Source organism: Atractosteus spatula, chromosome 3, assembly GCF_055471065.1.
Source record: "Atractosteus spatula isolate fAtrSpa1 chromosome 3, fAtrSpa1.hap1, whole genome shotgun sequence".
Lineage (NCBI taxonomy): Eukaryota > Metazoa > Chordata > Actinopteri > Semionotiformes > Lepisosteidae > Atractosteus > Atractosteus spatula.
Window position 1 is genome coordinate 31,570,142 of NC_142708.1, and position 14,644 is coordinate 31,584,785.

Sequence of the window (14,644 nt, forward strand, 5' to 3'; positions counted from 1 at the left end):
TGCTTTGATGGTCAGAATGTATTTAAAAATTTAAACTGGTGTGATTTCTCTATGTAGATAATAAGGTAAGAGAGAGATAAGATCACTTTTTTAAGCATATATAATTTCTTGGATTAGGAATTTGTCTTTTTGCATACCCCAGCTTGCTCTCCATGAGACACTCAGACAGGGAGAGAAGCTTAAGGTCAGAGCGCAGGGTCACCCATTTATACGGCGCCCCTGGAGCAGTTGGGCTTAAGGGCCTTGCTCAGTGGCCCAACGGAGTAGGATTCGTCTGTTGGCCACGGGATATGAACCGCCAAACTTCCAGCCACAGAGCCACCGCAACGCCCCGATATCTCAAAAGAAATTTATCTATTCTGCCAAAATCTGCTGCAAAAACCAGAACAGAAACTGACGAATAAGACATGTGACTAATCCAGCCCAGGATTTCAGATGATGTCATGAGGTGAAAAGAACACCATGAAACTCATACTGTACAAACTGGTTCGGGGCAGTTTAGAAACAACAGAACTGGTTTAAAAAGTTAACTCTACATTGAGGACAAAGGTGAATGGGCATTTTATTCAAGTGTTTTTTTTAAACTCCATGAACCTAAAGTGTTGTATTTCTAATAATTTAAAATAACTATACATGGGCAGCTAACAAATAGTACTAAATTAGGTTGTAGGCTGGATAGAGGCTAGAGGCTAGTTTTATACTTGCACAATATCATGTTTACACTGCAAGTATGTTATGCTGGTCTTTACTGATAAAATTATTCTAATATGTTGAATTAAAATGTACTAATTGCTTTATAAATATTCCTATCTTTACAGTCAAATACAGGGACTTAAATATTTACATGACTGCAGTAACTGATCTTGGAGCAGTCTAACCACATAGGTTTTGAGAGGTATTTTCATATACTTAATAAACATTCTATAGTTAACTCTAGAAGTGCATGACTGTCTCTTCGATGAGAGATTTACTGTAACTCACTTCATGGAGCAGGCATGTGGTCTTGTCAGTGATTAAACCCAATCTCTTTACATTACTAAAACAACAGTAAATAGAGCTACAGTAAAGGTGAGGATCACCAGATGTAACCTGGTTAAAAGAACAAGTAATCAAAAGGCATTTGTAACATTTCTTCACTGCTGCCTCAGCTCTTTGATTCTGATTTGATTCTGCCCTGGTGCTCCTTCTGTGTGGATTTTTCATATCATGACATATGCTTGTGAGGGTGGTTTCTGATTTGTCCTTTTATCTCTGTGATAAATCCATATGCCCATCCAGAGTGAAAATCGTCTAGCTGTCAGTCCCACTTTGCACCAAATGCTTGCCAATTTGGCTTCTGGTTTCCACAACCATCACCAAAATTGGTGGATTTCCAATAATGGTTGGATGTCTCATTTGTTACATCATGATTGAAACGCCACTCAGGCTATGTTGTTCCATCTGCCAGTGTCTGGAATGGTACTGTACATTGCAGTAAGGTCCGTGTGTGGGGTACCAGCCTACTGAACCAGATGTGTGGCTTCTGGTTGGGTTTTAACTGAAAAGTAAAATCTGCGTTGTGTTCTAAGTTTGTCTGTTACTGTTTTATATTGTAATCCATTCTGTTTTGTGTAACATCACCTAAATGTTTGAGTTCTCCCCAAGATTGGGAAACCCAAAGCTCTCTGTTAATAATCCTGTCAGAAGCTGAATGCTACAGTAGCTGCCTTGATGACTTTAGACATGTTGTTAAAGTGGGTGTCTATCTAATGATCTAATGACGTTGGTGTGAGATTTCAGATTTTTCTGTGTCCCTTTGCCTGTTGGTTGCAAGGAAGTCACTGCCACTGCTAAAACACTTAAACAGTAAATATCATTTCCACTTTTGCAGAAATCCTTCAGTCACATTTTTCTGTTTCTTGAGGGGTGTAAGTTATTGTAGAGTGTGTTCAAAAATTGTGAGCATTTTTTAAATGAATTTTTTATTATCACAAACCCAAGTCAAAAACAAAAAAACACAACAACTCCTCCACTACAATTGCCACCATCATCCGGCCATTTTCTTACCACTCCTTCCAGTTCAGGGTTGTGGGGGATCTGGAGCCTTTGCCAGCAAACAACAAGCGAAAGGCAGGATACATCCAGTCCATCGCAGGACAGATGCATAGACACACTCTCTCACTAGGGACAAATTTCCTAGTAGACAATTAACCTACCAGTATGTCTTTGGCCTGTTTGAGGAAACCCATGTAAAGATGGGGAGAACACACAAACTCCACACAGATAGTGCACCAGGCACAGAATTGAACCCAGGGCCCCAGTGCTGCAGGGTAGCAATGCTAACAACTGTACCACCATGCTACCATGCTCTGCATTTACATAATAATCATGGTATCAAAACACTAAAATATGCTGAGAAGAAAGAGTACACTGGAGATTCGCTGGACCAAACCATTTATGACTGGTTCATAAATGGAAAAACTAAAAGCGACACGTTTGTTTTTTTAAATCACACATTCGAAAAAATAAGCAAAGAAAACCCAAACTGTTCTAACCAACCCCCTCTCCTGCTCCCTCTGTCATATGGGCAGGCAGAGTGTCCGCTCGTCAGAGTGTGAGTCGGTGTTGGTCAGTCAGTATCAGTGAATTTACAGTGTTGCGGTTTTGTAGTGTGACTTTGATATTAAGTATTTCAAATCTATTTAACATCATAAATATTTGCACAGCAATAGCTCATTATCAGTGTATGTTTGTTTATATAGATGTGTCATTGTTTCTTTCTAATTATCACTATAGCTGGAGGAGTTCCATCGACGCAGCATGTTAAACCTGTTGTTTCTGTTTCTTGATGGAGCTTCAGCTCCCATGGGCTTAGTTTCTGAGGTATAAATAAGGGCTGGCGGCTGAACAAAAATCTTCCTGGGATACCTGAATCCAGAAAGTCTTTCCCTGTGCGATCGGGTTGTAATACATCAGCCCTGTTTGGAATGATGCAGGAGTGACTAGGAAAGATTGAGACTAAAGAACCTCATGTCCTTTGTTGAGAAGTATTTAAGAATCTGTAATAGTTAGTAAAATACTGTGTAAGAACAACTGAAAGAAATATTTTGCTCAAGTTTATTTAACTTTCAGAGCACTAATGCAACTTACAGTATCAAATCTAATGCAGTACATTAAGCAGTACATTTAAGCCAGAAAGCTAAAATAAACAAGTTCATTTCAACCAAAAGGCTACAATAAACATCATGAAAGCCCATCAGTAATAAGCTGCAGGCCTGCTGACCAGGATATTTTGCAGGATCTTTACAGGATATTTAAAGAAATTCAGTGCTATTTTAATGTTCGCTAACTCCATGTGAAGTTTCTATATCTCTGTAATGTTTTTTTAAGTATATTATTTTGGCAGCCATTTAGTGCAAAATAATTCACAAATAGTACATTTAATACTTGTAGCACTTGGAACATATTAATTTAGTCCTCATATTTCTGTTATACAGCATATGTACAGTATGGTCCAGACCAGGGCTTTTCAACAAGCAAATCTCTGAGAGTCCTCTAAGACTACCTTGGCAGTCTCCAGTTAAAAGTGAAGGTTTAGTAATCTGTGAAATCTTTATGAACACAGTGGATCTGTTCTTGACCTATTTTGGAATTGTGAGCAATTTAATTGAAATAATTACAGACATAAGCTTAAGTTTGGGTCCCCCTATTGAGGGATATGTTTTGAAAGAACTCAAAAAGCAATTTGGGTTAAATGGGGCAAACGGTCTCCTCTTGCTTTTAACCTTTTTATGTTCTAATCTTTGCTAGACTATATTCTTAAAATAAAATTGTTAAGGATCTGTAATATAATTATTAAGTATGTATTACTCCCATTGAAAAATTAAACTGATTTGTGAAGTAAATATCTGTCATCTCATATCAAACAGATCTGTTATTTTGTGATGATTAAGAATACACATGATAAACATTTAAGTCTAGTCAAAGGTCTTTTTTCCTCCTGTCAGCCAGCCAGGTTCGTTATACCACTGTTGTGTTTTGATCTAAAATCTTGCCTCTTTGGCAAGACACATACAGTATTTAACAGCACAAATTCCTGGCTGCTATGATTGCTCTTGCTAACTCTCACGGATGAGTGCTTATACCCTTGGTTTCCCCTTTTTATTTATTATTTCTATTGAAAATGAAAGAAAACATTCAGGAACTTGCAAATGTCAGTTTCCGTACTTATCTTTCGGATCTTATCTGTGAACTATATCGTGAGAAAGCTTATGACTAACAACTTACTGAGTGTTGATTACACAACATGTAATATACTGTATACTGTATAAACTGCATTAAGTTATGACTGTTGAGAGCAAAAGCAGAAAAAATCATCAGTACATTGAAAGATAAAATTGAAAAATGTTAGTGATGATTTGATTTTGAAATTAATTTTTGGATTGCTATCCTAAGAACTCAGTTATGAATTCCGAAATATGCCGTCAGGTGGGAAATACAGGTTTTGAGTACCAGGTCCTTGGTACATTGTACTGAAAGGCTGCCGGTAATTTTGTTCTGTTAGTGTTGCTGCTGTGGATTTAAAACCACTTTTGGACGTAACTATGGGACGTAACTTCCCATTTTGAGTCAAAGGGAACCCGGCATTAACTCTGTCAGACAGAGGCAATTGTCAAGTTAGCCGAGTCCCATTTTCTTTAAACACACAACCTGTGGAAGGGTTGGCATACTGTCAACATATCGCCATGGCTCCAAGGAAGGAAACACAACATACAGTAACGAATATTTTGGCAGAGCAGGAGTTGTGTATTACAATAATAACCAAAAAAGTCAGTGTTTATAAAGTAGTGTGCAGGCTGTGATCCACAGAAGCCACAAATTATTCCTGAACAAGCAGAAGTGATCTCATTAAAGATCAAATAACAGCAAACAGAGAAGGCATATTGATTCTTAAAGGCCAATATTTATTATGTAAATCACAGTTTTTCAGCCACAGGAGGATACAGTAAATGTAATAATTTATGTGTTCCTTTAGTGTGCTTATACAGGATATTCATTTTGTGCTCACAAAATACTGCTCACCCGAAGAACCTTACAGATGGCCTTCTAAGGTTCTGAGCAAATTTCTAGAAAAACAGATCTTCTGTCATAGTTTTGTTTTTGGAGGGTTAAAACCTTTTTTCCTTTAAATCAGAAATTTCAGTAGATGTTTCCAAAAAGAGCACAGAAGGAATGAATACAGTAAATATACAACATATTGTATGCTGCATGTGTACTGCCACAACACTGACAGAATGTTATTTCCCCCACTGAATTCAGTTTTAATGCACTATTTTGCTTTTAATCCACCATTATAGGTGATTTAGGAGAGATACAAAAGTTCCCATTAACTGTTTTTATTGTGTTAGCTTTCTTCAGAACATGAAAAATGAAGTTTTACAAGATAGTCTACTTGGCAAAACATCTTGATCCGTTAACATGGCCTAAATGAGATGCATATCAGTGAAGGAAGATTTTATCCACTGCTCTTGAAACAAAGAGGTAATCATTGACGAATACAAGTTAAAGAACAGTCAAGAACAGACTTTATAAAACGTTGATCTTTCTCCTGGCACAGTAACCAAGTGGTGATGCAGGAAACAGACTTTTTAGAGTGTTCTTTATTGTAATTGTTTAATGCTATCAAAATAAGGAATCAAACATTTCAATATATTGAATAAGACTATTTTATAGAACAATAATTTATCAAACGTTGCATAACTATTATGTTAATTGTAAGTTGTTGAGCTAGTATCACAAAATATATATTAAATATTGTATTAAAATATGAATGAAAAATAGTAGCAAGCGTTTCAGTTTCTGATTGTGAAAATACACACAATATGCACACTTTTAAAATTACTTTGAAGAGATCTGCCTTTAAGTTTTTAACACTATAACAAACGTTCCATCCAATTAAAAACCTCTAAAAAAAGTAATGATTATCCCGCTTTTCAGAAAATGTACATTGCTGAACATTGAAAACCAGTCGCGCTCAATTGCATTTTTGAGAACTGAGGGACACCTAGAGGACAAAAGGCGCACCTGCACACAAGTAGATGGAAAAATCAAGTGTTTTGATTTCACTTCACCTAGTACCCTGGAGATTAATCAGAATAAGGGATGGTATATAGAACATATTTTAACTTATTGTATGCTACCAAATTGTTTAATTATACATTTGAGACATACACTATTATAGCATTATTGCAGCAACCATTATGTAAGTGAATGATACCTTTAAGACAAATGGTGAAGTATCGGCAAAAAAACGAGCTCCTTTGTATTTACTTTTTTCCATGAAGAATCTTTGCTTTGAGCATTGAACAAAGAAGTGGAGAAGGGTGGACCGTACTTCCAAAGGCAGCTTTTTCTTTTTCAGCTCTGCTGAAATGTGTTTTGGAAAGGCTTTCCCTGAATTGCTCCAGATTGCGAGTGGAATGCTTTCTTTTGTTCTTGTACAGCTGAAAATAAGTGTTTTTCTTCTCATAGAAATGCCTGGAATCGGAACCCAGCGTGCAAATTAAATACCTCTTCATTAATGGATGTGTCCCACACTGCTTATGCATAAAAGAATAATGATTAATTAATGCTGGCACAATCACTGCATATTGAGACACAAAATGTTTAGTTGGCAATATGTCCCAGGAGCCATGGGGACTAAAAACCAACAGAGACTTTCATAATTCACTATAGTCCATCTGAATATGTTCATAACAATTTGGACACAGATCACAGCCTGCCTTCACATAGATTGAAATGTCTTTTCCTGTGCTTTGTGTAGCTGAAACACCATTTCCTCTGTTTTCTATTAGTGCAGATTAGATTCAATCATTTATGTTAAAGCTGACCACTACAGCTCAGTTAAATATTAAATTAGAGTGGTGATGTGCTATGTTACAAAATAAAGTATTCATAAAAACTGGCAAGCTGAGGCACAAGGACTTTTCCCATTGCTATTCTTTTAAAACCATAGTTAGCACTACAGGAACCAAGCTGTTCTTTAATTATTGAGAGTTCTGTTTTGTTTCTGCTTCCTGTTTTGCTCTCCTTGTGAAATATGTATTATTCCCTTTTCATCAAACTATAGAATTCTACCTGCGGAGCCTATGGAACTGCCAACAGAAACAACACAAAGAATGTAATAATGTAGGCAGGGAGATCACTCATTAATACTGTAGACGAAGAAATGCAGTTTGTATATAAGGACCACTGTCATCATGGCTACAAAACAAAAACAGCTGAACTTAGGTTATATCTCTGGCTGATATCTTTATGTTATGATTGCTTTTGAAAAAACACCTTTTTAGTGTTAAATGCCAGGCAGCCTGACCAAAATGCAAATTCTTCAAAACCAGAAAAAAGGCAAATATTTTATCCCTATATAAAAAAATGTTATCATTATACTTCTTAAGAACCTTGTAGCAGGGGAGTCATGGTCCAAAGAAGATACTGTATACTCACACCTGGTACTGGTGTTGGAGAGCCACAGTCTTGTGGCAACAGAGTTTTGTTGTTATATAACAACACATTTTTGTTGTTGTAGAGAGTTTGTTAGTAGCCATTAGAAAATTAAATCATTGTTCATGGCTAAAATGATATGTAAATGCTTGTTTTCTTTTTTTGTGTGACTTAAACACTTCATATTATACTGTATATGATGTACAATTAATTGTACAAGAAAATTAACTCCCTGTTATGACTTTATTTAAGGTATTGTCTCCCCAGAAAGAGACACTAGACTCAAAGTTTGAACTTAGACAGAGATTTTTTAATTTCTTTCATCAGTGTCATTTAAATTCAATTCAGATTCTTTCCCACAACACCAACCAACCGATACAGTACAGCTTTCCTTCTGAAAGGAAACATCTCTTGATTTCAGTTCAGAATTGTAATTAACCTGCCTGTGAATTTGCAAGCTTTAAAAACCACCAAGATATACGGCACATACTGTAACTGAAAACATTTGAGATATTAACTCTGCAGTTATGTTTTTAATAATGTTATTAATTTATGAAATATTCAAATTATTGTTTAAATTTTTTAAGGAGTAGGTCTTAGTATTGATACTATAAAATCAGATTTACACCTAAAAACTGAATAAAAGGGTGAGGCAGCATTTTGTTTTAGACTGTTGTTACACAGAAAAGGTTGACTGTATGTTATTAATAATATCATTAATATTACTGAAGAAATTCATCAGACCTTAATGACACCTAATATATACAGTATGTCAGTGTATTAAAATAACATTTAATGTAATCATCAACTGGTAGCATGGATTACAGAAATTAATATTATACTTAAAGTTAAGTAAATGCATCCCAGAATGCATTAGTTCACACTCTCAGACCAGGTTATGAAATCTCTGCCAAGACTGAAGACCAGTTGGTTATAAGACTGAATAGAACATACTGAACTGTTTTCTTGGAGCGTCAATAAATAAACCTTGAAAGAACTTTAAAAGCTATTATATTTGCAGCTACCAGAAAACATTTATGTAATTTAGCTGAGCATATTGTATTGCCAGTTAAAATAGCTAAGTTGTCTGAAAGAGGCACTATTCATTATTATGATTTTCCTAATTAAAGGAAGTTTTATTTCCACCTACATAACACACTGTCGTTGAGTTCTCCCTGTCACTTACACAAAGTACGTGTTCAGTTAGAAGTCTGTAACTGTCGCTTTCTTTTTGTTGACCTGTCTTTCAGAGCAGCTGAATGGCAGAGGGCTGAACTTGTACCTCCCAGCCAATCCCAGTGGGAGAAGAAAGGAGCAAAGTTGGTGTGAGGCTGCTGGTGGTGAGCATCATGCTTGATGGATCCTCCCCACAGCCCAAAGGGAATCAGGTTATGAAGGGACCAAGGGAAGTCATAGCCACAGTGGTCATCTGTGGAGATCCAGATGTTGAAGACCATAAACCCCCAAGTGGTGAGACAGTGACACTGGAGGATGAGAGGATCCACTGTGGTCCAGAATCCTACGCAAAAAAGCTCCCAGGCTGACAGATACTGGGTCACAAGGCTGAATGGCTCATAGTACTGGTGGTGGATGGCATGAAAGGTTCTGTAAAGCCATCCTATTTTGTGGTGCAGGAGATGCCACAGGTAGAACTGAAAGTCAAAGAGGATAGTGCAGCCTATGATGCCAAACACAAACTCAGCTAGACCAGGTGCATCTTTGGGCAGGGGTGTTGAGGGTCTCCAATACCACTGACCCATTGCTGCAGGAAAGATGTAGACCAGGTGGTTGTATGTGGTGACGCCCAAGGTTGTCCATATGTTGTTCCAGGAAACCGACTTCTCCGGGTGGATCTTGTACTTGTTAATGCAATTCCACCTTGGGGCCAAGACATCCAGAAACGTGTAGAGAGCCACTGACAAGAAGTAGTTAGATACAGACAGGACAATAGGAAAGAGAGGTGATCGCAAGGTGTCTTGATAATTACTGCGTAAGTAGTTCCAGAACGGCTGCAGTAGAGACTGTTCAGGAAGATCGAAAGAGGCATTTGCCACATGAAAGGCGTGAAAGGTGCCGTAATAAATTGTCTGTAGTTTGTTGCATGTCATTTTCAATAGTCAATAATGATAGAAACTTAACTTTTAAGGGTTTGTTTTATATGAAGCAATAGTAGTTCCAAGTTCAGGATTCAATTCAAGTGGTTTACTCCTTCACTTCATCTTTTATATGCTCCCAGGCACCACCTCCTTGAGTGAAAGCGAAAGCTTATTTTAAATTCTTTTATTTCTGTTGGGAATGAGGCCAGTGGCACTGGCTGAGCTACACCACTGACAATTTGGACCCAAAAATGAGTATTTGTAAGGCATGGAATAATACATTTTATTAACACTGTAATAAGTAGCATAATAAGATAAGCTCAACAAGGCTCTCAGCTGTTTTCAAGCTTGCATTACTCACATCAATTGTGAAGGTGAAGTTTTGATATCAAAGGTTTCAATCCAAATATGAATATGACATTGTTGTGAGAGAACTCTACTTTGTACAGTAAATGTGGTCAACTTTAATTGCATTTTAGACATAAGTTAACATGTTTTTATTACTCTGTAATGTCTTAACTGTTCCAAAAAAAACGTGTGCATTTTTAACTAACCAAGATTAACTTTTATACAGTCAACATGATTAGTCGTAATTAGTAAGAAAAGAAAGGAGAAAGGAAAGGATGGACCACGGAGAGGTTGGAAAGGAGCATGAATTAGTGAGAGAAAGCCATGGAAGCAGGACAGAAGATGTCCCTGTAATTGTGGTTGTGACAGAGCACAGGGTGTGAATCTCTGGAAAGCAGAAGTTGAAACCCAGAGTAAGGAGGGGTTTCTTTAGCTGAGAGATGAAGAAGGAGATACAGTATGTGCCCCTCTTTGGTATTAAATAGTAGAAATTTCAGTCAAGATTGCCATGTAGTAAATCAGGCACTAATGTATTTAAAGTAGGACAGCAGAGTGGAACAGTGGTTAGGTAGAAGTATAACAAATGCAAGCAGTTAAAAAGTTCTTATTGTTTGTTGAGCAAACCTTTACAAATGTGTACCCCATGTGTTGATACAGAAATATACAGTACATCAATTATTTTATTGCACTTCTGTAACCAAACTATTTTTATGCAGTCACTGAGCTTACCATTGCAAACAAAATACCCTGTTGGTTGCTATTGAGCTAATCCATAAATCTATCCATTTGCTAACTGCTTCTACCCATTCCAGGTTGTGGTCATTGAGCTAATGTTGCAGGTACAGTAAAGGTATGCTTTATGTTCCATAACACAATTATATATACAGAAATCAAATATAGTCAGTATTTTATTAAAATATATGAAAATGGCTTCTTTGTCCAAAATGTCCCATAATGTAGGATAATGTATTTTGAAATTAAATCATTACATTTTTCCCATAATTAAAACAATGTTATGTTCTTACCACTGTTGCCATACAGCTTTTAGGTACTGTTTTCATTCTGAACTGGAGCATTTTCTGTGTGGAGTTTCCATGTTCTTTTCGGGTTTTTTGGAGCAGCCAAATGTACTTGGGTATGTACTCTTTGTTGGATGAAAAATTTAGGGTTCTCTTGCCCTGGCTCCAGGCTGACACAACAAAGCTTAAGGGGCTTTTTGAGAGCTGCTGGTTGTTTTTTTGGTTTACTTCATGCCACCTATTGTACGTAAGTAATTACATATTTGAAATGTAATGTTTGTTTTTAATTTGTCTTTCCCCAAACTTTTATTTTGTGAACCCTTGTAATAAATAATGGTTTACAGCAACTGGATTCTTCAAGGTAGTCCAGAAGAACAAGATTATAATTTTAAATTATATTTAACTATACGCTTGGAAAACAGTATGTTTTGTGAATAAAACATTTTAGATATCTGAAGGTTGAAGGTTTACCAATGTGGTCTGAAGGGTTGTAGTAATACATTGTGGCTGTGTTCCATCATCTGGTTACAAATGCTCTAAAGAATTAACGGTTTTGCTGAGATAAAAAGACTGGCCTTACACACTTTGGGTTGACACAACATCATTTTTCATTTTCTTAACAATATGTTGCGATTTACTGTAGGTTTGTGAAAATGGCACAAGGAGAATATATTATGGGGGTGAAATATGTACGAGGATGAAAGTACAGCAAGAACATTTTTGACACATCCAGAAGAGCTATTTTTAATTTTTGGTCACCTGTAGCTTAATTTATTCCCTTAATTGAAGGAGAGTTAAGAAGCTGAAACAATACAAAGCAGAAAAAGAACATAAAAAAGAAAACAAAATGCGAGAGAGATAAAATTTCCCGTTTAAATACTGAAGTTTGCAAAAAGGGACATTAAATCATAAGAGAGAATACTGAGATGAAGGGGCTTTTGGGCTTTTCTTTATTATTTGGTTGTTATTATCCTTTCTGCTATTAATTTTCAGAAAAGACCTCCTCTTCTCTGTGCTGCATACTGCTAATTTAATTTTGATTAAAAATTTGATTGCTGAAAGTTGAAAACTACCTTGTTAATGTTGTTTTTCTGACTGAGTAGTTAATGCAGGGATACTCATCCAAGGTCATGTATTTCAATACTTCAAAATTGTTTTGTAGTAAGGAAGTAGTAAGGAAGGAATTAATGGATGGAAGTGGAGGTTATGGAAAATTGTACAATAATTAAATCATGTAACCAATTCTACATTCTGAGATGTAGAGATGCAAGCAAACTTAAAAATAATTTTCAAAGAACAAAAACCAGAAGACACAGCTTCTTGCAAGAACAAAGATACTGCTGCTGACACAGGGTAAAAAATTGGGACTACACGGAAAGTGATCACAGATTATCAAATAATATGTAGAGTTTAATGTAAGTATGCAATTAAAAAGTTTTGCATTCTTCTTTTTTTTTTAACGTATCTGCAAACGCCATTTTGCTGTCACTTTTGAAATGTAGTGGACATCTGGTTTGCTCAGAAAGCTGCGGTGAAATTGTGTACAAATGTTAGACAGCTCTGTACAAGCCACATACAACACAGTATCTCCACCACAGCTTGCCTGTGTTTTTTCTACAGCCACATTGTGGTGTCTTTTGTTTGCACTTTATCTCCGCTCAGGTAACACTTCAGAAAGAATGGTCCATTCTTCGGTGTTTATTTCAGTTGATTTAAAATGTCACGGGCTGATGTCTATTGTCTTCCCTGTTGGAGCTGATGAAAGACGCACATTGTGTGTACAGTTTCTATCATTAAAATGTCTCCTGCAGCATTCGATTTTTAACACAACACAGGGAGGACAGAGTTTCTGCACCAACCCTAGGAGACACATCCTACACTGACAGTACTGCAATACTGTACAAACACAGACAATTCCCACCCTACCCACTGCACAGCTCAGCCAGCTCTGTGCCACTGTTTGGGAAATGACACACTTGGGACTTTTATTGGATCCCAATAACTTGTAAAGCAATCAGAAGGTCCATGTTTGATGTGGGCTTGTGCAATTGTGTATGGATTTCAGTAGTTTAATGATTTTCAGATTGGTGAAGATATAAAAATAGACATCTCTGCATCCTCCAGGTCTTGGAGCAGTGCAATTACTCCACTCTTTTTGCCTGTCTTTCTACTAAATAATATTTATATATTATATAAACATACAATGACCTAGGAGAATAAAATGAGTATAAAAGAGTGGGTGCATAATGCCTTTCTCAATCAATTTACTGGCCTGATGTTGCTTGTTCACCAAATATTTGACTGTATTCTAAAACAGAATCACCTGCTCCTGTTCCTCACATAAAACATATATTCTTTTTTCATTTTTTATTCTTATACACTGTAAATCAGCCTCCTCAGAATATTTTTTATAACTTGTACACATATAGTACTGTATATGTGTACGTGTACTGTTTGAATGTATTCACTCACCATGCAACAGTGTCTGGTTTTGAAACAAAGGAACTTAAGCTCACATGGTTAAGAAACAACAGCAGTTAGACTTTCCTAAGTTCTTTCACAATGTGAAACGTTAGCCTGTGGACAGTTCTTCTTACCCTAAGAGAATGTAAACCAACCACCATAGTAACGTATCATCCTTTTTGCAACAAATTCACGAAGAACTAATTAACAGGAAAATGACAACATATTTTTTGCTGTAGTTGCACTGATATTTTATTGAATGGATATGACATGATTAACATTTGTGATCAACAGGCTTAAAAAAAAACTAGGGCTCTACTTCGAAAGTCACAGGCTAGCAAGGTGTATGGCCACCACTGGAAGCAACACAAGATGTGATGCTTTTTGCAGCTGGTTATAGATTCTGTCTCATTCCTCCCATAAAGCCTGGACAGGCAAGGACAGGAGCCCTAGAAGCCACACGGCACCTCACGTTTGAGAAGTAGGGCATCCATGGCATAACTGTCACATTCTTATCTTGCAAGGAAGCTGCTGTTGCTCAAGCAGCATGTGCATGTGTGTTGACATGCTGGATTGTTGCCAAGTGATGATGAGCCTACAGGAAGATTAGTAAATGAGGTCCCAGGAGCTGATCGATATGTAGCCTTGTGTTGTCAGATTGCAATTAATAACTGCAAGCAGGATTCTGTAGTATCCTATAACTCCAGTCGAGGCCATCACAATTGGTCCCCATGTCAGTTGGTCTATTATACACAACATTTAGCCTGCTGCAGTCATGTTCATCTTCTTCAACTCTAAATAGGACTTAGCTCCACTGCTGGTGAGACCACCTCAGATGACTTAGTTCAGCCTTCAACATAGCAATGGCATAAAAAATGCTTCTCCCGACAAGTGACAAATTGGTTCTCTGTGTTCTTTTTCACGAGACATTCAGCACGTTACATACTTTAGACTTACACTTCTCTGATAAGCTGGTAATGTAACTTACAGCTGTGAGGATGTTTTAAGGATTTATGATGTTTCCCCAGTGGGTGCAGTGCATTGCAGTAGTTTATGAAAAATCTGCAGATACAACTGGAAAAATCAAATAGAATCTACACAGGTCAGATTTGTGATGAAAAATGCAAAGGGCCTAGCAAGAGGAGCGTGCTCTTGACAATGATTCCCATTTCAGGTAATGGGGGGAACCACTGTGACTTGTGGTTTTCATCACTTCTCTATCAGAATTATTTTTTGAAC

At 36.9% G+C, this 14,644-nt stretch overlaps 1 protein-coding gene across 1 annotated transcript; it reads right to left on the minus strand.

Moving 5' to 3' along the window:
* Positions 1 to 8,678: 8,678 nt before the first annotated feature.
* ch25hl2 (cholesterol 25-hydroxylase like 2) lies at positions 8,679 to 9,587 on the minus strand. Its single transcript, XM_088912065.1, has one exon. The coding sequence runs from the start codon at positions 9,585 to 9,587 to the stop codon at positions 8,679 to 8,681; it is 909 nt and encodes a 302-aa protein (XP_088768191.1).
* Positions 9,588 to 14,644: the final 5,057 nt, after the last annotated feature.